The sequence below is a fragment of the Desmodus rotundus genome, chromosome 13, assembly GCF_022682495.2.
Source record: "Desmodus rotundus isolate HL8 chromosome 13, HLdesRot8A.1, whole genome shotgun sequence".
In the NCBI taxonomy this organism is placed as follows: Eukaryota; Metazoa; Chordata; class Mammalia; order Chiroptera; family Phyllostomidae; genus Desmodus; species Desmodus rotundus.
Window position 1 is genome coordinate 93080980 of NC_071399.1, and position 27663 is coordinate 93108642.

At 51.3% G+C, this 27663-nt stretch overlaps 1 protein-coding gene across 3 annotated transcripts in view; it reads right to left on the bottom strand.

The window, feature by feature from the left end:
* Positions 1-23256, bottom strand: part of DCLK1 (doublecortin like kinase 1) — a 246453-nt gene extending 223197 nt beyond the window's left edge. For all 3 annotated transcript variants that reach the window (XM_053916496.2, XM_053916499.1, XM_053916498.1), the window contains exons 1-3: positions 23022-23256; positions 17852-18250; positions 4063-4409 (exon numbers count right to left, since the gene is read on the bottom strand). In XM_053916496.2, coding sequence (XP_053772471.1) covers positions 4063-4409; positions 17852-18227 — 723 coding nt within the window. In that variant the 5' untranslated portion in view covers positions 18228-18250; positions 23022-23256. The remainder of the gene's footprint in view (positions 1-4062; positions 4410-17851; positions 18251-23021) is intronic.
* Positions 23257-27663: the final 4407 nt, after the last annotated feature.

Sequence of the window (27663 nt, forward strand, 5' to 3'; positions counted from 1 at the left end):
CAACTTTCTGGGATGCTTCAACAGCCTGAATAAAAAAAGGAGTTGAAATAACTGGAAAGGGTTTGCTCGGGAGCAGTCCACTCAGGAGCCACCAGGGTCGTGTGCGGAAACCTCAGCTGCCTGCAAAATGCTTCCAAGTGGCACAGCCCTTCCCTGGGGTGACTGCTTGTCTCGGCCAAAAGACTCAAAGCCCCCAGAACCCCCTGTACAAGGGACTCTGGGTTAGGGCTTAAAGCCAACCCAAGAGGCCAAGGAGCAAGGAGGCTGTGCGGGGCAGGGACATGTGAGAAGGGCACACAGCCTAACACCTGGCCCTCAGGTGCCATCTCCGCGGAACAGCTGGCAGCAGCAGGGCTGTCACGGTGCCGTCACCAGGACCCCCGCATCCCTGGTTCCCACCCTGTGGATACGTCTCGGCCACAGGATGCACCAAGCGATCAGAAAAGCCAGCACATCTTCTCTCTACTCACTCACTCAAAGCACTCGAGCTACTGATGCTTTTAAACAATTTTGTTCCCTCAATCCCCACCCCCCGAATTTACCTCTGAACGCTCTCTCGGGCCCTGGGTTTCCCATGTCATTTGTCTAGTTGACTCAAGGACTTAGTCACACAATTAAAAAGAGAAAGAGGTGGAACAAGCAACCTCAGGGGACATCCTGTGACAGCCTGTGGACCCCCGTGCCACCTGCCCCTCTCCTAGGGCGGCGCATGATGACCCGGGAGGCGCTGGGGACAGAGGTGGTGTGTCCGAGGAGGGTCGTCAGGCCCTGGTGTCTGCGAGGCTGTCCCGGGACCCTAACAAACCATTGGTGGGGCCGATCTCTCTTCTGAACAGAAACGGCCCCAAAGACCCACAGGCCCAGGAGGAAGTATCTCCGTTCCCCCTGGGAAGCCAAGCACGGCGTCTTTACGTTCCTTCCCCTTTCCTTCCTCCGCAGGCTTTCCCTGTCCTCGCGCGGGAGAGAGCGTGCCACTGCCACGGGGCGAATGCCAAACTGGCCGAACCGAAGGCGCGACAGAAAACCCAGGGGAAGGCAACTGTCAGCGAGTGAGCGCAGGCGAAAACCACGCAGCGGGAAACTTCTGGGTGATAGTGTTTGGACGCACTGCTCACCTGAAAGGTCTGAGTGCACGCACGTCTGTTTGGTGCTAAATTTAGTATCCCCTGCGGCGGTGCAGCGGTTACAAGCACAGGCTCTGGAGGGAGACGGGTTCAAACCCAAGCCTGCGTGGTCTTAGACATGCTAGTTCTGTTTTCTTTTGTTTTCAACAAACTCGGTGCCTTAGCGTCCTGTTCCGCTACACAGGGATAATAATCAAGCTGTTCCGATGATTACGCACGCTAACGCAGCCCAAGCATTTACATCTGCACACTAAAGCTATCGTGTTACTGTAATAGTTCAAAACTGCTCTTACGTGTGTTACTGTAGTTCCCGCTCTTACGCCCTCTGTGACACGGGTGGTCGTTTTACCCACGTTTTCCTGGGGAGGGTAATGAGGCTCCAGTGAGCGATGGGCTAAAAACATAAACAGTCTGGGCCTGAGTCAGAGGTGCGAACCCTGGCCCTCTGGCATTACTAAACCTTTGTTGGGAACCGCCCTGCCTGGTTTCAGAAGCTGTAACCTCCCTTGGCTAAGGCTGAGTCAGAGACCTTGGGACCATAAGCCACTAAGGAGACAAAGCTTATCTCCCTGGCAGGGGCGCCACCTCTGCCCCCTCTCACTTCACCCTGCTTGGCCCGGGGCAGATGACCGGTTAGCCAACGACAGGTAAGATTCCTCAAGAGATGGACGACCTAAGACAGGCACAGTCATGAAGGGGCCTTCAGGGAAGGACTTGGGGGGGCTATAGAAAAAGGGGGTGATGGACCCTCGCCCCTCGGCTTTAACATAGCCTGAGTCCTCATTCTGTCTGCAAGAAGTCTCCTAATCTCTTGGCTGCCTTACTTCCCCTGCCTCACTTAAGCCTGAAACAATGACAGAGGATGGTGCAGCCCTGGGCAGGAATGGGCGGTTCCCCAGGGCAATCAGGCTAAGAAATAATGCATAAAATCCTGTGAAACCTGCTTTGCTAAGAATGTCCTCAATTTTCTGATAAGGGTCCAAGCATAAAATGAGTTTGTTTCCCAAAGTTTTATGGCCCGTTAGCTAGCTGACCCTGACTCAGAATAAGCCCTCATAGTTCTTTGAAGGTTACCTATTGTTTGATCATTACTGCCTCACAGTGATGAATGAGGAACTTCCTTGATGTAATGCTCCCAGAAAAGCAACAAAAGCCTGTCCAGGCAGGGGTCGGGGTGCTTTCTCACTCAGAGAGTGGCCGTGCTGTCCCTTTTTCTCCACAGGACTTCTGCAGTCCGTGTGAATTTTTTTTGTCACATCCACAACACCGCAGACACCACTGGTCAGAGTCTGCATCGAACCTTGAACTTGGTTTATTAAACCACCACACTAACTAACCGACAGCAAAACCATCCATGATCAAGTAGAGACACTCAGTAAATTCCTAAAAAGAAGAAAACGATTGAGAACACCGAAGGACCTATTCTAGGAACTCATCCTTAGAACAAAGGACTGCTCGGTCTCAGAGTTTACTAAAGCCGTTAAAGTTGACGTTACATTCGGCGTGTGGCAATTTTGGAACCCCCAACACCCTGGGGTGAGTGGCGAGGAAGGTTTATCCATAGGTATCCTTCGTCGTAAATCACACTGTTACGGAAACAGGGCAACCCCCATCTGGGGAACGCACTACACACAAGGGCAGAACTGCAAGAGGCTGAGCTGCTCCCGAGGGTGCTCCCGTGTGGCCCGCCCACGCCGTTGCTGCCGTAACTCACACTGGCAGTGGACTTTTTGGTCACTGGTATGTTGGTGACGTGTGGGCTATGACCCTCTTAGATCCAGAAAACTGGGAGTTCCATCCCTCAGAATCCTCGTCCACGTGAGACTTGCGGGGAGTTCCACAAGACAAGCAGAGGATGGGGCAATACCCAACTGTCCGGCATTCCTTCTTCCCTAATGAATTTATACCGTAGAGCGCTGGACGGCTCGCTAGGGGAAGGGCTCTTCCACAACAAGCATCCCTTCTCGTATTTGCGTCTACTTCTAATTCACTGCTTCAACGTGTTAGCCTTCGGGAACTTCTATTTCTCTATTTACTAAGATCAACCTTTTAATGTATGAATCTAGTTTTGATTTTTAATATGTGCCCCCCATACAAGTCATTCACGCTATCCCTCAAAACAACTTTTCAAAGGCGTTTGGACAGAGCACACGACAAACTAAATGTCAAGCAAAGACAGTGTGCTAAACATTATAACCTAAACAAGTGATACGAGAAAACTCTCGAAGACCAGCCCCTCGCCCTGCACACACATCGGTGTCTTTTTATCTGGCGCCGCGTCGGGGCTGTCAAACCTCCAGAGTCCACCCGCGACCGCCGTCCAGGTCACCTGAGCAGCACATATTGAAGTGTCCACTCACCCGTGTCAACCGCTGTCTACATTCCATCACTGAGAACCCCCTTCATGTTAATGCCAAAACTGTGTCTTCAAAATAAGGTGGATAAGGTTCTAGAAATATGCCACTCCGATGGAAGCACTGTATCCCTTAGCTACGTACTTAAAACCTGTAGAATTTAGACAAATCTTACCAGGGGCCATCACCAAGAGAGTAAATATAAACCATTGTTTAGGACACAGAAAGGAGGTGGCTTTTCCTCTGCTGGCCAGAGTGTCCCCTCCATCTCAGTCACGCTCAAGGGTACAAGACTCTCATGACCTATGACACCGTTGGAATCGGACGGCTCAGGAGCACCATTAGGTTGGCAATTAGTAAGTGAAAGCAGAACTCTCTGAGTAATCATTTAAGCTGCCCATTAAGCTGCCCAGATGGGTACGGTTTACTTTATTCTATGTATTTGTTGACTAAATGACCCAACTCTCTCACCACCAGTAAGCGGGTGTGTCAGATTCCCACTGCAGGCCACAGAAATCCCACCCCACCCCACCCTCACTCTCGCCTCCAAGGCCACGGTCCCCGCAGCCCGGGGCGCCCCTCACCTGCTTCCCGTCCAGGGTGTACAGGCGCTTCACCACTCCCGAGTCCAGCTTGATGGCGTCGGTGATGTCAGTGAGCACCTGCTCGAAGGAGTGGGCGGTTTTCTTGTTCAGCAGGATCCGGACCGCCTTCCGCGGCTTCACCCCGCTTCTGATGATGGTGACCAGCTTGGGCCGGATGAAATCCTTGTTCTCCCGCACCTCCGAAGGGCTGCCTTTGGCCGTGGCCAGGGACGACACGGGCCGGGCCGCGGAGGTGGTCTTAACATTCACCGACCAGTTGGGGTTCACGTTCTTGGTGTACTCCAGCTTCTTGAAGGGCTCGATGGAGCCGCACACGTAGCTCTCTCCTGCGGAAGGGGGCAGATTTCAATTTACTCAAAGGCAAACCCACTCCTTATTTCCTAGTCTTTTTTTCCTTCCCTACTTAGGGGCAGGGCGAGGGGCGACTTTTAAAACCAGGAAGTGTGAGTAATCATTAATGGAAAAGAAAGACTTTGACAAAGATAGGACTTTGTCAACAACAGACTGGTATCCTGGGAGGGAAAAAAATCATCCTTCCTCCCTTTCTTCACCTTCAGACTGGCGAGAGCAACACTGTTATTCAGTAAACCCCAGAAAGGCATAGAACTGAGTCCTGCGAAGTGTAGAAACATTTACACTGGCAGAGGACTTCAAAGTCCGAGGTACACCTATCTGCCCCCTGAAGTAATGTAAAAACTAAAACTGGGTCAGCAAACCACTGCTTAAAATAGCTATGTAATTTATAAATTGGATGGGACTGTTCGCTAATGTTTTGTAAAACCAAGTAGAATTCCAAAAAGAAGCCAAACAAGCATGCTGCCTCTTCTGCCCTTTACGCAGGGCCGAGCCGGTGAACCACACGCGCTAGGAAGTGCAGCTCCATAAGCTGACCCTGAAACAAGCACGGTTACATTCGTGAGTAAGAACAGAGGTCTAACGTCAAACGTGGTGACCACACTGACCACTCTGTACGGCGTAACGCAGGAAGTTCTCTAAGAAGGGAGGACTTAGGTGTTCTCACCAACAAGGTGAAGCACGTGAGATGACGGAAATGGTAATTAGCTAAATAGGCGCGAATTGTTCATAAAGTATAGATGAACCAAATCATCAGGAGGCACACTTTAAATATCTTACAATTTTACTTGTCAGCTTTACCCCCAGTAAACCCGAAAAGAAAATAGATGAAACTTTTACTAAAAATGACTTCTTCACAAGGAATTAGTCGACGAGAAGCCTCGGACGATTAAGCAGGCGTGGATCTCACACACACGAAAGTAATGCGCGTGCCACACGATGAAAAATTACAAAATGACTGATCTTATGGATACATATTTCATAAAGTTAGTCAAAGCACTTTGAAATTGAGTGTTTTATAATGGCTTTTCTGTGTGTGTTAATAAGTCTTTGTAACCGTGAACAGTTAAAAATGTGACAAAGCCTTCGTAATCGCAGGTGGAGTGAGCTAGGACTAACCCTACACAGCCCATTCACTTTTCTCTAAGTCTTTGTCCTATTTTAAAATTAATACTGCAAGGATCCAAGGCCACAGGAGAAGCATGCACAGAAAAATAACTGAACCAGGGTGTCCAAAGCACACAGGTACAGGTGAGCCAACACGTACTTGGCGAGTGTTTTTAAAGCATAATCTATTGTGTGTTCGTACATGGGCCTCCTGGAAGTAGCACAGACGGTACATATTTGCAATCCCCCCTTGAAATCGGCCAGCAGGCCGTGACTGGTCCTAACTACGCGGTTCTCTGGATTTACGCAGACAGCAGCCCAGGCCCACAGGGCTGCCAGGCAGCATGATTCTGAAGGCTCTGGGAGGTAGGGGGGCATGTGCATGGGACGGAGGACAGAGAGAACGGGGAACCTGGGCTCACAGCTCTGCACCCCTGCAGCTGTGGGTGGGGCCCCAGTCTTCTCAGGCTTGTTCATTCTTCTGTCACTGAGGGCTACCCCCCGGGGCCACGTTCACCCCACCAGGTTTGGGTGAAGATCAAACCAGACAGTAAAGGTCAAAGTGCTCTCAGATACAAAATTGCTACGCAAATGGAAATCGTCTGCAGCTGCAGTGAGCCTGAAGGGAAAATTAAAAAAAGAAATCACTAGAAATCAGTAAGCGGGTTTGCAGGGGTGTCCCACCTTGTGGCGTCTCTGGGCCACGCTGGACGGAGAAGAGTTGTCTTGGGCCACACGGTAAATACATTGTGACACGTAATCACACAAAAAAATCTCTTCATGGTTTAAGTAAATGTACGGTTTTGTGCTGGGCCGCGGGCTGGACACCTCTGCGAGGTGTTCGTTGTCTCTAGCTACGCAGTTACCAGTAGACACCACTTTGGCTCCATCTGGCTGGAGGAGGCCCCGGACCTCCCGCGACAAGACACGCAGGCCATCTTCAGCTGGCGAAACGGGTCCGTCAGCATCCTGTGCTGTTCGGAGACGCCCTACTGTGGAATTATTTGTTACGTGTAAGCACTAATAGTAAGCTAATAACTGAAACAAAAGCATGGAGGGGGTTACACCTCGACAAAGAAACCTTTTTAACTTTAGAAAAGAAAATCATTAGAAAAGGGAAGACTTTTTAAAGAACTCAAATGGATTTGTTGAAAAGAGAACAGAAACACTTTGTTAACATCTGCTTTGATAAAGCACACTCAACTTCTTTTTTTTTAATTTTTATTTACTTATTTTCAGAGAGAGGAGAAGGGAAAGGGAGAGAGAGGGAGAGAGAGAGAAACATCAATGTGTGGTTGCCTCTCAAGCGCCCCCTACTGGGGACCTGGCCAGCAACCCAGGCATGTGCCCTGACTGAGAATTGAACCAGCTACCCTTTGGTTCACGGGCCAGCGCTCAATCCACTGAGCCACAGCAGCCACAGCTCAAAATTCTTAAAAACACAACTCAGAGAAAGAAATACCGGTTTGTTTCTAGGAACGACGATGAGAAGAGACTTGACTGCTATTTCACCTGCGCTGTGACCTGCAGGCTCGTCTGCCCGGTGTGTCGGACTCAAAGACTGGAATGGAATCCCGGAGAAGCATGTGGGACTCCAAGAAAGAAGGACTTAGTGCTACAAGGAAAGCGACAGCGAACAAAAAGAGGAAGCAGCTGGCCGCCAAACCCCACAGCACAGCCCCTGCAGCACCATCATTTAAAATCTGCTACATTATTCGGGAAGCTAGGCAATGTCAGGATGGGTCCCCTTATGTTAGTAAGCCTCTAGTTACTTGTGCAAATGTATTTACATTAAAACCTTTTTGGCTCCACACGTTGGCTACTTTTATTTTAACCAGAATTCTGGACTTCTCCCCACCGCTAGAGACCCGGCGTCTGTTTTAACTCAGTTAAAGTAGAATTTGGTAAAAATTTTTTTAAAAATCACTTTTCAAAATGTAACAGTATCACTGATAATTCTAAATGAACAAATCATAATTGTTCTGCATGGGAAGAATACATAGTCTTGATTTGGTCAAATAGTTCTGGATATCCGGTATTTAACCTCTTTCTTGTCGGGGTCAAGAGTTAAGACATATGGTATATTCTTGAATAGAAAATCATCAATAGATTGCGTTCAAGGCCTAACATGAAGTAGGTATGTTAAAGGTCACTGAAAAATAACAAACTTGTAATTATCATAAAAACTTATAACTGATAATTATGAAACTTAAAATTACATACTTCTCTTCACGTACACGAAGCCATCCCAAAGCTTCATGGTGAATTTATACTGCAACAACAAAATGAAAACTGATTCATCTAAACCAAGGTATATTCAAGCAAAGTAGCCTGTGATCGTGCGATTTATAATAAGAAATGTAAATTTGGTGTTTGTACCATTTCTGGCACAGAGCTGCTAAAACCCTTGGAATTTGCTAAGTGATAAGAGTGGTAACGGTGTCTTGATACTCAGAACAAACCCCCCTCAACCGCACCACAGTGCTCGGGGCCAGGGGTCAGGGGAACCAACCGCGTGGAACTCTCGGTCCACCCCACTGACCGGGGGCGCGGAGAGGAGCAAGAGGTTGAATTAATCACCAACGGCCAACGATTTAATCCATCCCGCCTATGAAATGAAGCTTGTGAACACATGACAATTCAGTGACGGGCTTGGCGGGCATAGAAGCGCCAGGCCCTTTCCCCATACCTTGCCCTGTGGGTCTCTTCCGTACTATCTTTATAATAAATAAACTGGCAATGCGCTAAGTCAAATGGCTCCCTGAGTCCTGTGAGCCGTTCCGGCGAATAATTCGAACCAAAGGCGGGGGTCAGGGGAACCTCCTATCTACAGCCAGTCCATCAGCACAGAGGCACCTGGACTTGCCCTTGGCATCTGAGGTGGGGCCGGGACAGTCTTGTAGGACCGAGCCCTTCACCGGTGGCACCTGAGTCTCCAGGAAGAAAGTACCAGAATTGAGTTGAATTGTAGGACATCTGGCTGGTGTCACAAAGAATTGCTTGGATGTGGAGGAAAACCCCACAAACATCAGAACTTCATAGCCCCAAAGTTGCTTTGAAAGCTGTGGACTATTTACGGTAGGTGAAATTAAACAAGGACAAGAAAAAAAATGGCAAAGATCATAGACAGTTTAAAGGAAATGGTTAAAAAAAATAAACCTATTTACAGGTGGAGCTGGCAATTACTAAACACAGTGACTTGCCAGTTCATTATGCTGTGGCCAGTTTCATTCCAGTTTATTCAAACCAAAATCTCCGTGTTAGGTCTGATTCTGAACTTGAAATTCAATGCTCCGGGTGTCCAAGGCATCCCAGGGAATCTCAGGAAGCATCGAAACAGCACCTGCCTGGACAGCGGTGGCTTTTACACACGCCGGAAAACTAACATTTGCTTTTGAGCAAAGAGAGAGGTAAAAAATGACAGTTAACAATAAAGTAAGGAAATAAAGCATGAAATTATGTTTGGATCCAACCAATACCTCCTAAAATATCAGAATATGTTATCATAGTTTCTTCCCTGAAATGTTTAGGTATTTTGGGGGACTTTGGAGAATGGAATAACTTCTTTGCAAGCATATTAGGTCATTTTTAAGGTAATGAAAAAATCCATATTTTTTGTTTTCAAAAAATCACATATGCATTTTTAAATTATTATATTTGCTGTTATACTTCAAAATACACAAATAAAGTTTCCTAACAAAATTTATTACTTAAAAATCTGCAAAGGAAATTCACCTTGGCCATAGACTGCCACGGGGAAATTAGAGAACTTCTCTGTCACTACTGAAGACTTCCAGCAAGGTGGTCCCAGCCCCTGGTGGACCAGGCCTGGGGGAGTCAGCCAGGAATGCGTGTCTCCGCGAGATGCCACCGAAGTTTGCCTGGTTCCTCTCCTGGCTGGAGGGAGTTCACCAGCCAAGAGCCGTGACTTGTGAACGGCAGCTGTGACATCGCACGACCTCAGGCTGAAAAGGACCTCATCTCCATCCCTCACATCCCTGCCTCCTCTAGGGTCCCTTTAAGTCCCACACTGGCACAGTCAAAAGTATTTTAAGTGAGGGAAGTGCATGATGTTTCCCTTTTTCCAGAGCAGAGACTGTCTCATTGAAAACTCTGGCGATTAAAATGCAGTACCGTGAGTTACAGTAAGAGCAGGGAGAGCTCCAATACACACTGGACCCTCGGAAGCTGGGCTGGGTTAAGTTACAGGAAAGATGTTACTGAGAGGATGAAATATCACAAAGTGCCTCCTGGATATTATAGTTTATGAGACTGCCTCACATACACACAGCGAGTCTCCTAACCTACCCGGAGGGCGCTGGGTTAGGAAGCAATTTCCATCCTGCTCTTAAAGGCGAGAAAACAGACCCCCGAAGGCATTCGTGGACCATTGTTCTGGGAAGTCCTTCATAATACAGCAGTACATGAAAACAAGCTGATAGAGAGTAAAACTCCACACTGTTTGTCAGGCCTGTGGAACATGTTGACTTCTCCACCCGAAGCAACAGAAAAATAACATAAAAGGAAAAATGGGGAGATCCAATTTTTTTAAATTTAAAGCTGGTATAATTGCAAATCAAAGAAACTAAAATCAAGAGGGGAAACAGACTGAGGACTTACAATGGGTAATGTAATGTGTGAATATATTATCATTTACGAAAGTACAAGGTACGAAAATATATGACAAAGGATAAAAACACAATAAAATACAAAACGCCGGAGACACTATAAACTGCTAACAACCCTTTTGGACCGCAACACGGCAAACGGCATTGGAAGGCATAAAAATGTTCGTTCCCTTGGCTAAAAGTTTCTCCAGACAAATAGGAGAACAACAGCACCAACACTGAAACAAGTACACACAACATGGGCCGTGAAATGTAAAAATTTAGAACAGCCAACTAAACCCTCAATAACAGGTACAAGACCTGAATTAGCTGCTCTGGGAAGTGAAAAGCATCCTAAGTCACGAGCTTGTCTTCAAAGACCTTAGGAGGCTAGGTGAGTAATATAAAGGGATTTCACCAAAAGGCAGTGAGAGATCATAGCAAGCTAAGTGGTCCAGGCAATTCTAATTCAGAGAAAATCACTTCCCTTCCCCCACCTGCCAATCGACAAAGAAGGAATGGAATCCACGCTGGTCTGGGGAGTGAAGCAAGGGTCAGATTTTCAGCGGCAGAGAAGAAAGAGGACGGCATTCCAGACACAAACAGAGTAACAGCATGCTCTACTGCACGGCCCAGGAAAGGGATGGTGAGACATGAATGTGTCTTTCTCTAAAAATGACTCCGTGGACGGACAGAGTAAGACTACGGTGGGCAACCGAGTCCAAGTTGTAGGCATCACACCCAGGACTTGGAGAGCTCACACTGGCTACAGTGTGGAGAGATGGCTACCTGGGAGACAGAGGTCAAGATTCCGTTTGGAAAGCGGTTCCCACAGACCAGGAGGAGATGAGAACCCTGCACCCTGCACTGAGGACAGACAGGAGGGGTGCGATGAGGAGCGCTCGGTTGACAGCGCGAACCAGAACTGGCAGCCGATTGGATGCAGGGGCCCAAGGGATCAGTGGTCCACACCCTGAGAAGATGACACGAAGCTTCTGCTTGGGCCAACCTCCGGACACCACGGTAGATCAGATGAGAAGGGGAGCACGTCTGGACGAGCTGCCAAGGAAGGAAACTAACCCGAATGTGAAGTTTCTAGGAGCCGGCCAGGTGGAGGTTTGCAGCAAGCGGCTGGCAACCTAGGCCCAGAGTTTGGGATGTAGCGACCAGCATTAGAGAAAATGCTCGGCGAGGCCACACCCAGCTGGACAAGGTGAAATCCAGGGTCACTCCCATCTTCAAGGCCTGCCTGGAGACAGAGGAGCTGATGAAGGGATCTGAGAGAAATCAGGGGCCTGCGGCCATGGAAATGAAGAAGTAGCGAGTACATGGCTGGGACAGAAGCAGACGTCAGCCCTCAACGCTCCAGAGACAGCAAGTGAAGAAATGGGTCCCTAGAGATCACTGGCCTGGCTTCTGGGGGCCACACACGGCCCTGCACGGGGGTGTGAGGCTGGACGGCTTGCACTCACTGGTCTCTGCATTCAGCCTCCCTTTCCCTTTCTTCCAGCGCTATTTACTGAGTATTCGCAACTACCACGTCAGGCAGTGAGGACGCCAATGGCTCCATGACGTCCAGTGGCTGTGATATGAGATAAAGAAGTATGGGACAGTGTGATGGGGCTGATCCAGGGCCCGAAGTTCATGGGAGGCTGAGGAAGTAAAGGCAGCAGATGCTGTGTTTTTTCTCACGGGAGGGCTGTGGGGCTGGGAGGCCAGTAAGACCAAGGCAGGGCTGTGGGGCTGGGACGGAGATGCTGGGGAAGGCAGGGTACCTGAACATCTGCACGTAGCAGAGCCTGTTCTCACCCTCACCGCCTCCCTGTGAGCTAAGTGTGAACATGCCCCATGTCACAAGGCACCACGAGGCACACAGCCATAGGCAGCTCGCTCAAGGTCACAAGGCGGGCAAAGCAGAGTCAGGATTCGAGTGAAGGGGGTCCGACTCCAGAGCCAGGACTTGACGACTGATGAGGCTGTGCACCCTGTGAGGTTACCCACCCCACCCTTCTCGTGGGATCTGGCAAGGAAAGGGAGCCGCCGGGCTCTGCACCAAGCGCGTCAGCGAGTAACAGCAGACAAGGCCAGGCCCTGGGGAAAGGCAGAGCCGGATCTCCGTGAGAAGCACATTAAAGACTGAAGGGGCATCGCCCGGGCTGCTGTGGCTCAGTGGATTGAGTGCAGGCCTGTGAACCAAAGGGTCATCGGTTTGATTCCCAGTCAGGGCACATGTCTGGGCTGCTGGCCGGGTCCCTGGTAGGGGACACATGAGAGGCAACCACACGTTGATGTTTCTCTCCCCCTCTTACACACTGCACTGTCTAAAAATAAATATATAGACTGAAGTACATCTATTCCATCCTTAAGCAGAACGCCACTAGGAAGCCACGACACGAGGAGGTGTCTGTGGCCAGGTCTGTAGGCAGGAAAACTTGTTGGAAGATGACTTATGGGACACACACGTGTCCCAAAGGTCCTGATCTAAGAGAGGCTGTGATGGGAACGGAAAAGCAGGGTGGGGGGAGGCACACAGATTCTATAAAGGAAAGCAAAGCTAAGATGTACAATTTTGCTTGAAGAGACCATCCCACAGCACAGGGAGAGATGACAAGAGTGCAGTTGTAGGGATAGGAGTTCTTTTTCTTTTTTATTTATTTATTTTTTTGCATCTTTCAAGATTTTCTACAGTGCACACTGTAGAGAAAATTGCACCACTCCTTCCGTCACACGGGGTGACTTTGTTAAAACAGCACTAACACCTTGGGAACTAATCACGGTGGTGGAGAGGGGAGAGCAAGCTGGGGAGAGGGGACAACTGTCCTGTGCAGCACCCACGGAATTGAGTGGCAGCTTGGACTGGGGGGGGCAGGAAGGAGAAGTCGGGGGGGACGTGGAGTTAGTTTAATAAGATGCAGAGCATGAGATGAGGAATAAGTTCTCGGAGATGGAAAAGGATGACGTCACATTTATACGTGTTAAGTTTGAAAGGACTAGGGATTAGCACATCAGGTTAACATACCCAGGTGGTGGCGTGCAGACGAAAGGTCTGATTCGGAAGTGATTGGCCTTAAAAAAAAAGTGGTTAAAATAATGGGAATCGACAACATCACAGGAGATGACCCAAAGCCAGGGAGGTGTTTGAAGGGGAGGCAAGAGCAGGGGGACACAGAAAGTCACCTCGGGACACTGCAGGAACAGCTGCTATGGGCAGAGTCCACCAGCCTGCACCAACGTGGGCAAGAGACGAAGGAAAACAAGATACTCACATAGCCTCAAAGTTTCTCCCCAAAATAGGGATTAATTATAAAGGGGAAGAGAGTAACTTCAGAGTGAAGATGCCCAAAGACGCCCCCTTAGCCCCCTGGCCACGTGACACAGCAGCATCTCGTCCCCGGAAGGGACGCCCTGAGAAGGGTGTACCGTCACATCTGCGGATTCTCGCTACAAATGCGTGACTTCAACTTAGTCATCGGGGAAACCCACACGGAGGGACCTTCTACGAAGCCACTGACCAACCAGTATTCTTCCAAAAACTCAAGTCACTGAAGACAAGGAAGTCTGCGTAATTGTCACACTCGGAGGAGATGAAGGAGACAGGACACCTGCATGCAATGTGTGAGTCTGGAACCAAAAAAAAAGGCGGGGGGGGGCGTTAGTGGAACAATTGGTGAAAGCCGAGGAAAGCCAGTGGCTGAGTTACCTTTGCTCGGCGTGCCGTGGCCCGTCGTGGGGAGAGGGGGAAGGGCACAGCGGGCCGCCCTATCCTTGTGACACTTCTAATAATCGCCAATTAATTCCCAATAATTAAAAATGAGACAGGCAGCCTGGGGGGAAATAATTGAATCTCTACCTCACATATTGTACTAATATGACTTCCATGAGAGTATTTTTAAAATGAAAACATAAAAACTCGGGGAAAGGAAATGAGGGAAAGAGCTTTACAAGCTCAGAGTAGAGAGGGCCCAAGAGGCCTGAAAAATCAAGCCATGAGTAAGAAGACTGATACACCTGAGGACATAAAATTTTGTAAGTCTGCCCAGCAGAAACACACGATAAACTGAGTCACGAGACAAAGGCCCTCGCTTCACACCATTTGTACACTCACAGGGGAGTGTAAATAGTGTGAGCATTGGGGAAACAGAGGCAACGCTGGGAAAACACCGCCCAAGGCTCGAGGAACAGGCCGGCAGTTCAGTTTTCCTTATTTAGGGTCCTGGGGTTTAAAGCATGTAAGTCCATGTGGAAAGCAAACACTAGGAGTGGCGTGCACAGTTTACTCTTGAGTCTGTGTGCATAGATGCACGCCTAAAACAAGATCGATCACACATACACATGTACGCACGCATGCCTAGAACAAGGGCGATCACACTTACACATGCATGCACGCATGCCTAGACACCAGAGCGATCACACCATATGCATGCACATGTGTGCACGCCTAGAACAAGAGCGATCATACATACACATGCATGCGCGCATGCCTAGACACCTGAGCGATCACTCTCACACACACACACACATACACACACATGTACATGCATTCTTCATGCCAAGCAGCAGCTCTCTGAACACGCTGAATCAAATTTAGGCATCGTAATCTGTGAGTATTTATACTAAAACAGTACAAGTGACCACAGGACCATTAAAACAAAGAACCTCATGGATGTCTTTGTAATTCAGAGTTTTTAGTCTGAGATAAGTGAAAACAAACTTAAAAAAATTACAAGTTAAATGCACTTGTCACTGCACCTTCTACACAGATTTAAAACTCAGACGTCACCACGTTGGAAGGGGAAATGAGGAGCTAATAACGTGCGCTGGCGTTTCCACAAAATTAGTATGTGAAGTGAGAGGTACGACCCTAACGACGAACGCGAAGCGATGGTTCGCATCTCAACAGACTAAGCAAAACCTAATTGACAGAGAGGCAGATCTAAATGAACTCGCAGCTACTTCAGCACTGAGTGCAGCTGCATGCTAACTGGCAGCGTACACCGGAGGGAAAAAAAGCCAGTAAGGAACGTGCATCCTGTCCTGCGGTGGCTGTTCACGCGGCCAGAAAAAAATGTATTTTTTCCCAAAAGTAATTTTTAACACCAGATTATTTAATCTGCGGCCGCTTCCTATCAATTGGAAAGAAAAGTATCTGGGGGCCAGTGAAAATATTACAGAGTTTCTGGGAGCAGAATTCTTGGAATTAAGTCAAGGTTAAAAACATTTGTTTTCAAGTAGGACCTAATTTGAGCTAATACAATAAAATTTTGTTGAGCCCTGGCTGGTGTGGCTCAGTGGACTGAGTGCCAGCCTGCGAACCAGAGGGTCACTGGTTCGATTCCCAGTCAGGACACATGCCTGGGTTGCCGCCAGGTCCCCAGTAGGGGGCGCATGAGAAGCAACCACACACTGATGTTTCTCTCCCTCCCTTTCTTCCTCCCTTCCCCTCTCTCTAAAAATAAATAAAATCTTTTCAAAAATAAAATAAAATTCTGTCTAAAAGCCACTAAGGCCACCTTCTTCAGGACCCTATTAGTGGCAGCTGTGAGTTCGAGCTCAAACTTCGGCACCAGGTTTCCGGGGCTGACACCCTGACTGACTCTCCCACTCCTAGTGGTGTGACCTGGAGCAGATCACTTAACCACCCTGCATCTCACATTGCTCATCTTAGTGTTAGGGTGATAAGACGCCCCCTAGAACCACGGTGAGAACCAAACATGTTCGCCTACGCGAGACGCACGCCCACGATGAGCTCTCAAGATGAGCCTCAGTCAGGCCCCTGTCTCTCGGAGCGGGAGTTCTTTTGTGTTAAAAACTGAGGAAGGAGACTGTGGGAAGCACGCCGTGAGTATTTGGTTGGATCTGAATGTAAGTACTGTCATTTCCCATCTCTCCCACCCTGTGCTTGATGGATGGAATCATGGGAATATCTCTGGGTCTGACTGAAGTGCCCCTCCCACCACGGAGGCTGCACAAGCAGCTCTAGAACAGAGTAAGGAGTCAGGCCCTGCTCTCAGAGCATGTGCTTGCAGATCTTGGCATCTTTTCCTGACATAATACCATCAGCCCTCAAAGGGATGGTCTGGGGACTAGCCATGCACCTGACTTTGCATTTGGTCTTTATCCAGATCCCTCGGAATATCCCACCAAATGTTGCCTTTATCCTTGTATTTTCCCAGGTCATGAAAAGGACAGAACACAAAGCTGATGCCGAAAGATTTCGTGTGCATTCTTCCCCTTTAATTTACTGGAAGTTCCAACATCTGAACAGGAGGACAAAGGCCAAGTCTACAGGCATCTTGGCAAGGTGACGAGTCACCAGAAAGGGATGTGGGTTTCCACCAAGTACACACGTCAGAGCCAGGCTCCCCCACCGGCTCCCCGGGCCGGCCATGCCGAGCCTGCCTGGGCACACCAGCCGGGGACAAAGGGAAGGAAAAGGGGTGGAAGACATGGAAGCCTCAGGTCTCGATCACAAACAAACTCTGCCACAAGAGGAGGACAGGAGGGCTTGCTGCATGTGGTCAGGGCAAAGCAACCCAAAACTCCACAGGATGAGGGTGTGGGTGGGGCACTGGAAGACAGGCTTCCTGTTACCTGCACAGGAGAAAGAGGACTTTACGTGCCAGGGGCTCCTCCAGGACCCAACAGGACAGCAGGGCCTGGGCAACTGCATCTGGAGCGAAGACGAACTCAGGGGCAAATCCAGCTGTGGCTCCAACCTCCAAAATTCCCTGGTGCTACGTATTCCTCCACCAGGACCTGGAGACCTTGATCTCGGAAAAACCCACTCTCCAGAGAGGATCAGCTCTTGTTTTACACCTGAGCGTGCATTTCATCCCCGTTACTTCTCTCCAAAACATTTTCCTCTGCTTACGAACTGTCTAAGGTGATTGGAGGCTTTGTGCCCTGCTCCAAGGCGGGTGCTGCTGAGGCAAGAACAGCCCAAAGCAGGAAGCATGCGCTGCTCGCACAAGACACGGAGCCTCACGGGTGGACCCGAACAGTCCTGCTTCCACGTGGAACCTCTAAACCAGACCGTGACCGTGAACCTGAATCAGGCTTAAAAAATAAACCGAACAGACTGAGTCCTTTATATGCTCAGATACCACAGAGAGATAACCATCCTGGACACGTAAAAGGAAGCATGGTACTGACAAGAACTGCCAGAAAACCTGAGTTGGGGTCCAGCATCACGGCCAACCGCCCTGTCACCATAGACCTGCCACCACTAGAATTTTCGGGACCTCGGCCTCCCGTGAGAAAACTAATTGGGTTCGATTACTATCAAGTTCCTTCCAAGTCCAGAGTGTCAGAATCCACTCCTTATTTCCAGTGCAAGTACTTGCAGATATCGTGATGGCAAAAGTTCAATTTTCCTCTAGAAATGAGTATGAAGAACTATGTGATTACAGATATAAAAACGGACTTTTAAAATTAATGTAGCATGGGGTGAGAAAGCCAACAGTGTTCTCGCTGCTCGTCACCGTGAGCTAGCGGACCTAATGCCACTAGGTTTTGTTCGTTTTTTTTTACACTGCGGTAGGTAAGTACAGCAACATGCACAGTCAACCGCGTGGAGCGATAGGATCAGCTCCTTAGGGCGAAGGCTGCCCCTTCCAGAGCGGGTGGGCGCCGGCTAGGGGACTGTGGAACATGGGTCCCGGTCCGCGCCCCGGCCCGGGGGGTGACCTCTCAGCACTCACCTTCCACCAGCTGGTCCAAGCTGGAAATCTTCTTCAGCCCATCGATGGTGTAGATTGTTCTCACTCCCTGGGGCAAGTTCACGTTATCCGACAGAGTTCGGGTCAGATCCGCCAGCAGGGCCTCGAAGGACCGGAAGCGGTCTGGGGAGATGGCGTACACAATGCCCTTGAAGTAGCGGTCCCCGTTGCGGTAGAAGCGCACCTTCTTGGCCTTCTTCTCGGAGCTGAGCGTCTGCAGCGTGCGCGTCCGGTAGAAGCTGCAGTGGGCGCTGTGCGTGGGGCTGGGCAGCCCGTTGGCCCGCGAGCCTCGGCTATACCGCTGCGCCTTGTCCCGCTCGTCGAAGTGCTCCAGCTCCATGTCTCTGCCCAGGGACATGGTGTGCGCCGTTCAAGTTCGACCTAGGAGGCACAGCGACAAAAGCAGAAGCACACACTTAGGCTATTTTAAGATCATGATTGGAGAGGCTCAGCTTGGGAGCAGCTGGTGGGAACGGCGCTATAGCTGAAGATATATTTAATAGGAGCTATCAGGTTGGGGGCGAGAAAGAAGACAACAAAGGAGGAGGCGGGCCCAAGGAAACAGCTTATTCATCAGCCTCAGTTTGATTAGAAACCACTCCCCTGCACGGACCCCTAACAACGCGTGGGGCTTCGAACAGCTGTGATTTCTCTAACAGTCACAGCAAACCTATTTACAGACGAAGAAACCAAGTCACAGAAAAAAAAAAAAAATCCTCCAAGGGACACAGTTGAGAAATGCCTGAACCAAGAGCTGTGACTCCAAAGCTCCAGGCAGCCGGCAGGGAGGGCCACGCGCTAACCCTGGTGGCAGGCGGAAAGGAGGCTTCCACGTCGCCATCCGGCTGAAGGGATGGGTGGGCCAGGAAATAAAGGCGCGGGCCGCATTTCATCATCGGTTGTCACCCTTCCTCAGTGTCTGTGCTCTGCACGGCCAGATGGAATCCATCTGCAAGTTCTACCAGCTCAGGGGAGATTTTCCAACACGCTCACACATTCAACAGACATTGTTTTAAACAGTGAATTCACCATAACCATTGACTTCCATTCAGTGCTTCAGAGAAACTGAGCTAAACAAGGAGGGAGAGGAAGACGAGGGGGAAGGGGGGAGAACTACAAAAACAATAACAAGAAAGGATAAAAGGGCTTCGGCTTGCCTCCCACTAAGCTGTCTGTCTGTGTCGTGGAGACATTCGAGGCTTGGAGGTGCAGATCCAGACCTGCCCCCGCGCCCGCTGGCTGTGCAACCTGGAGAAATCTGCCTGGTCAACGTCGTTCCTTAACCACGCGGGGCCACGGTCACAGTGAACAGCAATCACACCGAGTGAACGGTAATCACCGAATACATTAACATACATGAGGCACTTAACATGGTGTCCAGCGTTAAGTATTAATGGTTTTATTGATAAACTCTGCCTTTCTGTTCCTGCCTCTGTCCAAGGAAGAACTAGTAGGACCAGACTCTCCCCGTACTTGTAGGGGAGGCTCCTGGCGAGTGGGACTTCGGCCCATGACCTCCAGAAAGGGAGGCCCGCGCTCCACGGTCCCCGTTCACTTTCTTCGGAGCCTGCGGGCGTCGAGCTGTCTCTGGGATCCAGTCGTCCTTGCTGAGGGGTCAGCTGATAAAGGCTGGCGGGGTCGCCCCTTTGGAGGATCTGTTTTATCATGTGTTCCCCATGTTTTATCACTTGCTACTCTAACATGTGGCCCCATGTTAGGACGGCTGTTCTCAGGACAGCGTTTCAGGAAAGTTGCGATGAGAGAAAAGGGAAAGTGCAGGGCGACAATGTCTGCGCGCTCCTGAACTCCCGCCTCAGCAGCGATGTCCTCTTTCCGAAGACCGACCCGAACCAACCCAAGCACCGCTGAGGCTCCCCAACCTTCCCGGGAGCTCCGGCCCACCTGGAGAGGCTAAAACTTCACGCCCAAAAGCAGGTGTCCCCCCGAAAGGAACCAAGTGGAAAAAGCTAATGTTTATTGACTGTCTGTGATGCGCCCGACACTATTCCTCTGCCGTCCACTGCTGGGTAACGGGCTAAACGTTCCCCTCTAAACCTCAGGACAAGCCAACGAGGGAGGGAATGCTGTGACTGAGGGTGAGGGTATGTCCGGGGTCCCAGAGTCCTAACTGGGGGAGGTGGGGTTTGAACCCAGGTTTCCTCTGCCTCATCTGAAGCTGGTGCGCCCTCCGCGCCCCACCATGAGCCCTGTGGCCCAGAGGCCTAGACCTCCTGAGATTAAACCTTCCCAGCAGGTCAACTAGGGACTTGCTGAGGCCCTCACTCCTAACTCGCTGTCACCGTGGGGGGCCACTGACCCGTGGAGGAGGCTGCGGAGGAGGTGGTGGTCAGCTGGCCTCCTATGTCTCCTTCACCTGCTCAGTCTGCTGCTGACCCCAGCTGGGGTGGGGGTGGGGGTGGGGGTCAGCGTGGGGGCAGTGCGTGTGATTTAAATCCGGAGTGATGAGGCCCAGTCCAGGTGGCTCCACTGGCTGGAGCATCTCCCGTAAGCAGAAAGGTTGTGGGTTCAGTCCCAGTCCGGGCACATACCTAGGCTGGCGGTTGGACTCCTGGCTGGGGAGCGTGTGGGAAATGACCGATTGATGTTTCTCTGTCACGTCAATGTCTCTCTCCCCACCCACCCCCACCCCTTCCTCTCTCTCAAAATCAACTTTTAAAAAAATACCCTTGGGTGAGGATTTAAAAAAATTAAATCTGAAGTGATTATTAGTTCAGTGTATTTTTTTTCCTTCTAAATAAGAAAACTACCTCATGCCTCCTAATTTGCATTTTCCGGGAAAAGTTATAGCATGTATAGGTGGGCATCAACTGGTTGCATTGATTTCGAAGTCAGACAATTTGAAAACAATTATCAGTCAATATCCTGCCCTTCAGGCAGCTATTGAGTAACAGAACCAGTATTCTACCCACGATGTCATAACCCTTGCTAACTTTTTAAAATTTGTTATCAAAAGGAGCCCTCTATCTTCCAGAAGGGGACCGGGGAGATGATCCCACCAGGAGTCACGCCAACTCACTAAACTCTTCAAACTTGTAAGTCAGAAAGGCCAGAGTGGCTTCTGAAGATCGTGCTTTCTTTTTAAAGCCAGGGATCACTCTTCCGACCCTAGGATTTCCTCCCCAAATCGGTACAAACCCAAAGGAAACCAGCAGGGCCCTAGCCAAGGGTGGCACCGTGGCGCCACCAGAGAGCGCAAATCTAGCTCGAAAGGGCTCTTGTCCAGTCACAATTTGCAAAGTCCAGAAAACTGAGCAGCCGCTGGACTTTCCTTAGAGGGAACGGGTTTAGAACCAAGAATTCCACAGCAAATGAAAAGGAAAAAAAGATCAATGAAGAGAGAAAAGCCAACTTCGTTTTATTTGCCTATTTTCGCAAACCAGACCAGGCCGTCAGCCAGGACAGGGACCAGCCGCATCTTCCACTTCCCTTGGCTGCGCCTGCCCGAAAGTGGGCGCTGATGTTGGCAACAAAGAAAAGCCACACTCAAAGTGAAACCGCTGTCAAGGCTGCAGCCACCACTAAATGAACGTCACCAAACGCGCGACACACCCAGTAGTTCCGTGAGGCGTCAAACTAAGCGGGTTTCCCGAGCTCAGTCGTACCTTTGACCCAGGCAGACTCCCCGGGCCGCTACCAGCTGCTGCTTCTGCACAGCACACCGGCAAAGGCACCCAGCCACACGCTCACAGACCATGGGGAGCTAAGGACTAGGGCCACACGTGTGGTGGCACCCAGAAAGTAACCACGCAGCCTGAGCCACAGAGATCAGACACCTGTGGTGGGGAGGGAGGGGGAGGGGCGAGGGGGGATGGCTCTCTTCCCAGACGTTCCTATAAGCACTGCCAGGCCAAGAAATCAGCATCCTCCATTGTTCCCTGGGGACTTCTCACCGTTCAGAGGAGCCTGCAGTCACCCTGCTCCATCCAGATGAGCTCCTGAGTTGTTTCCGTCCACCCAACACACCAAGGCACAAACACTACAGCATCTAAATCAGTGCTGGGCCTGGAAGTCCCCGGGGCAGAGCTCTGCGGTGGATCACAATGCAGGTGGATGGGCAGCTAGAACGAGAGGCACATGCAGCCACGGTGCACGCGCCCCGCTGGCCCTAGACCTCGCGGCAGGTGTGTGAATCCTTTCCACTGTTTCTGCATGGAACCTCTCTTAAAAATCCCTCCTGACCCGCAGCCATGTGACATTTCATACTTAAAACGCTGTCCTATTTTCCTGTCCCTGCCAAAGGCTATTTATTTGGGAACACTCATAAAACGTTCCAGGGAACAGCCTGCAGCGTGGCCGCGGCACGCGTGTGCGCCCTAATCTGGACACACAGCCACTCACAGGTGCGGAGAGAGGGAGCCGGTTGGGATGAAAGGTAAAGTAGGGGATTTATTTCGGGATGCCTTTCCCCTGCTCTGTCTCCTACCAGCATCCCGCGGCCACATCCAGCGGCGATTCCTAGCAAGCCCAGCTTGCAAACGCAGCCTCTTTTGTGGGCAATGCAGGGCTGCGAGTGCGCTCCCACCGAGAGGAAAATGCCGGCCCCTCTCCGCGTGCTTTTAGCACTGCAGGTACTAATTGGTACAGGAGCAGCCTCGCTGTCCCCGAAGGAACTTGAGGCGCTGCAAAGGTACTTGCAACACTCACACTGCAGCCGCCCACCACGCACAGACCGCCCCATCCTCCAGCGCACGCCACCCTCGCGGGAGAGAACACAATAAGAGGCCTGGCCCGGCCACTCCTAGGCGCAGACTTGGTCCTCGTTCCGTGGCGAGTTCTGACAATGACCAACCCCGCGACCAGCCCCTCCGCCCTGGTTCTCCTTCTCCACGAACAACGGGGCGAAAAGCTGGGGCGGAGGCGTGGGTGGGTGGCGCTCGCCCGACTCCCCATTTTAAACCGGGTGGCACCAGACAAAAGAGGCAGGTGCCAGCAGCCCCGGGGCCGCCCGCACACACCGCCCGCGGCCGGGGCCGGGCTGGCCAGGCCGGCAGAGCCTTTCGAGGAACGGCGGGCGGGGGCGCGGCGGCGGGCCGAGCGGGGCGTCCGCCCTGCCCTCAGCGCCCCGCGACCCCCGGCGCCCCGCGGCCGGCCTCCCCGCAGCTCCCCTCCCCAGCGACGGCAAACCACGCACCGGTCCGCCGAGAGACGCCGCCGGGGCTCTTTGTGGCCGCCTCCTGGTGCTGTTGTCGCCGGGCTGGGCGCGGCCGGGGCGGCGGGGGCCGGGGCTGGGCTGCCGGGGCTGCGGGAGCGGGAGCGCGGGCGTCTTGGCTTCGGCCGCTAGTGCAGGGGCGCGCCCGGGCCCGTCCTCCTTGACACGCGGCGCTCCGCACAGCCTCGCTGCAGCCTCGCTCCGCGCAGGGCGGCGGCGGCGGGCGCGCTCCCTTCTCTTGTAGCGCTCCCGCCCGCACGCCCGCCCCGCTCCCTCCCTCTCCGCCTCCGCGTGCGCGCCCCGCGCCCCCGCCCTGCTCGGCAGGGCGCACCCACCGCGGCTGCGCCCGGCCCGCTTCCCTCCCCCCTCACCCGCTCGGGACGCGGCGACCTCCGTGCACGTGGCCTGAACAACCCCCTACACCTCCCTGTCCCCAGGAGCGGCCGGTGGTCTGGAGACTGGAGCGGATCAGAGGGTGGACCTGGGCCCAGCGGACGGGAACGTGGACCCGCTGGGTCTGAGCCAGGCCCTGTGCCAGGCGGAGAGGTGAGGGTGGCTCAGCAGAGAGCCCCCCTTCCTCGGGGGCAGCTAGGTGAACGGTTCCTCACACACACACACACACACACACACACACACACCCGGATGGGACCCCCTGGCCTGGGGACACCTGTCCCAGGACCTTGGAGACCAGGAGAGCATCGTGCTCACAATACTACCCTGACAGTGCCCCTCCTGACGGCGCCCACCTCCGCACTCTAGTGTCACCCTGTGCGCCCCTTTCTTGGGGAGGGGCAGGTCTGCGCATAGACCCCACCCATCATCTCCACTTGAGCCCAAGACTTGAGTCACCCTTGAAACTCAACTGACCTCTGCTTGGAGCCAAATCTGTCACAATAGGCTCTTGCTAACTACAGAGCCAGGTTTCACTGTGGGCCCCCTCGTGGCCGCCTGTCCAGCTGGTCGGCGCTGGAAAGCCCCGCGCTCTCTCTCTGGAGGCAGGAATGTGCTGGGAGCCCAGGCCGCTCACAGCTGCCTCCGGGCTTGGCCCTCCAGTCCCGGGAGCGGGAGCAGGTGCGGACTTCTGGGAACCTTCCCTGCTGCGGGGGGCAGCCTGAATGTTGATCCCCCGGCCTCCTGGCTGCCAGTCACGAATTCACCCCAGTATGTTGCTTCTCAAGGCAAACACACAAACGTATTTTTTTCTCTTCCTGAGCTTGCCCCCTTCGATGGAAAATCAGAATTTTATGCTCCTCTGAATCATAGAGCCCAGTTATGTATTTGACTACTATTTATTATTAAGAACAATTCTGAAACAATTTCAAAGTGTTACGGAAATGCTAAATAATTGTCATTTGTGATCAACGCAGCTCATGCATGCTACATATTCAACAAGCACTGGGATGTCGCTTTTTTTTTGAACTGTTGAATAGCCCAGGGAGGAAAGAACAAGGAACTCACCAAATTAACTACATGCAAAGTACTGAGCCGATTCCTTCGAGGTCTAATGCAAAATGAGGGCCAGGGGGCAAGTGCAGAGAAAATGGGGAGTCAAGTGTACGTTCCTGAGAAAAGAAATCAGACCTGTTTATCTCTCCAGTGACAAATGCTAAGCAATTCCTGCCAAATGCTAAACCGGGAAGTAAATTCCACCTTCTCATCTAACCCCTGCGGATCAACCATCAGGGTCGTTTCTTAAGCACTTCAAGTAACTCAACCGTGCCTTACCTCTCTCCTAGCTTTCCCGCCCGGGACATGCAGCTGATGTGTTCAAGGAAACACCTTTGAGTTTGATGCCCTCAGTTGTTCTCACTAGAAACAGTGGGGCATCATTGCCATTCGGGGTGCCTCATTGTTGCACAACTAACAACTAAGTAGACGAGCACACTACTACAGAGAACCCCCGCCAGCCGCTGTGCTGTGGTGCTGTCATTTAGGCAAGGACAGCAGGTGGCGCTAAATGGCACCTGGGGGCCTGACAGGAGTCCCCGTGGAAGTGCCGAAGTTACTTCCAGGGTAGCCTTTGGCCAACCTAAGTCCTATTCATAATAACTCCTCCTGGAAATGAAGTTTCCTGGGACACGCTAATTCAAGGAATTTTCAGAAACCGGTGTTACTTCCTTTCCATCACCAGGATGGAGATCAAAGAAGTGACTGAATGAACGCGTCCTTTTCCCACGAAAACCCGGCGTTAGCGGAGACCCCATTCTAACTGCACGTCTAAGGCTATCTACGCCGGGACACGGGCTGCTGTTCCTTCTGAGCAGCCACAACTCCGCGTCCTGCAAGATGACAGCTGGCTGGGCCACAGTTCCGTCAGGGGCTCCCGTCAGCTTGCCTTCGGCTGCACGGGGGTGGTTCTGTATTTTCCTATTTCGTTCCCACCAGAACCATTCCAAGTAGGCATGCCTGTCCGCACCTGCCAGGCAGGAAGTCGGCACAGGAAGTCCACCTCATTGGCCTGCAGTCGCATTACACACAGAGCCCAACTCCACTTTCTAAAAGTCCCGTTGTTTTAAAATTCAAGTCAGTTTCTCAATTCTGTGGCCATGTGCTCATAAGCAATATCAAATTCTAGTGCGACGTTTAATCTCTTTAGGAGAAAATGCAGTCTTTCCATCAATGGATTCATTGTTTCCTGACAGACAGAGGACAAGCCCTGCTGTTGTGAACACGGCCCCCTGAAGGGATGGGGTCCATCGAACGCGTCTACTCTGAGCTAACGTTTCCATGAGAGTGCTCGCACGTCACACCCTGTCACAAAGTGGACGGACAGTTTAATCTTTTTGTGCTTTTTTCTCCCATGGAAGTAAACCAGGCGCGAACCAGAGAAGCAAAATAGAACCGAAGATTCTATTGCCAGTGTGGGTGATACACGGTTCTCACCGCCTCCTTCACCCTCCATCTCTCACAGCTGGCCCTGGCCCAGCAAGGGTGGTCCAGCAAGGGTGGTCCGACTGGGGATCTCGGTGACTCAGTGGTTCCGGATGCACTGCTTCTCTTCAAGGAGACTAACATCGAATCAGCGTCTCCAGCAGGCACGCCCACTGCTGACTCATCCACTCAGTTAAAACCTCCATGCCCGTCACATGGTTTGCTCCTTCTGGTCCCTCACTCTGTTCAATTTGTCCGACTGTGTGTGGGGGGCCTACGTCCAGTGCTTGGTATTTTCCTTACTAAATCATACATCGCTCTCTAATCCAACTGTCTAACCTGCAGCGTGAGATCCTTTTGGACACATTGCCACCTTCCACGGGTGCAATCCCTCCGGCTTCCTGCGGTCTGATTACCACCGCGTCTACATCCTCATCTCGGCTGTTGATCGCAGCTTTCAACAGGAGCAGGGGCACCGCCAACTCCCTGGGCTCGCCGCCCAGGCTCTCTCTCCAGGGTGACAGCTGATGGCAAATGACTCTGTCAGTGTACTCGGGCAATTCGAGGTTAGCGTGTTCTCCGCAGCAAATAAACACCGAGAGATCCACTGATAACTGGAATTCACATTTTCACATCTAGGGTTACAGCCTTGACTTTGGTGCCATTTTGAGGTCATGAGTACTGGATCGACCACAGGAGTGTTCATTCACTCATTCATTCACTCATTCAGCCAATAGTTTTTGAGCGTCTCCTTGTGCGAGGTGGAAGGACTACCATGGAGAGGTGGGATTACATGGGATTACAGATATCACAAGTATTGACACATGCTGGGCGCATACCTACCCGAGCCATTACTCAAGTTCAATATCACGAAGGACGGTGAAGGAAAATAGCAAAGCTTCCTCCCTCTGCAGAAGCAACATTTAAGAGACAGGAAGCCTGCTAGCTGGACACTGGGGTGGGAGAGACTGACCCCGGGCAGATGACGCTGCCCTGTGGAGACTGTGCAGGGAGCCGCTTGTCCAAGGGGCAGGAGGTGGCTGAGCGCCAGGCACAGTGGGCTGTGCTGCAGACAGGTGCAGCCACCAGGGCGGGATGGGAGTTCAGCAGAAAATGGGCAACCTCAGACTTGCACATTAAAAACCTCCTCTAGCTTTTCTGGCTGCTCTTGGAGCGTATCGACGGCCAGGGATGTAGGGACAGTTCCACTGTGGGGGGACAGCGGGTGGGAGAGGAACGCCGAGAGGTTTATGTCTACTGTGGTTCCTTTGTTTCATATAATCGATCAAGAACATACACGGTTATTAGGTGTTATGCACAAAATAATATGACCTCAGTCATATAAGGCAGGACCGACAGAATTATAATAAGAAAATGGAAAAAATTTAAACCAAGTTCCAGGTATTGATATCATACAGTCAATATTCCCCCCTACAACATAATATAAAAAGAAATGAGTGATTAAAGTTAACTTTAAAAACCCATGGATTTAAAATTTTTCAAATATACTTTCACTAACCCATGGCTGGAAGAAGAAATGATCATGGATTTTGGAAAATACATTAGAATGCCAATGAACTAAGCATCTAATTTCAGAAGTTAGAAAGAAAACTGCAAAAAGACAACTTAAGTTGTTTAAAGAGGTAAGTAGAAGAACTTCTGGTCGGAAAATTCAAAGATGGCTCTCAGATTTCCGCCTCTGTGCACACAGACCTGACGTACCCACACCTGCCAAGTGTGGTCAGGCCTGACC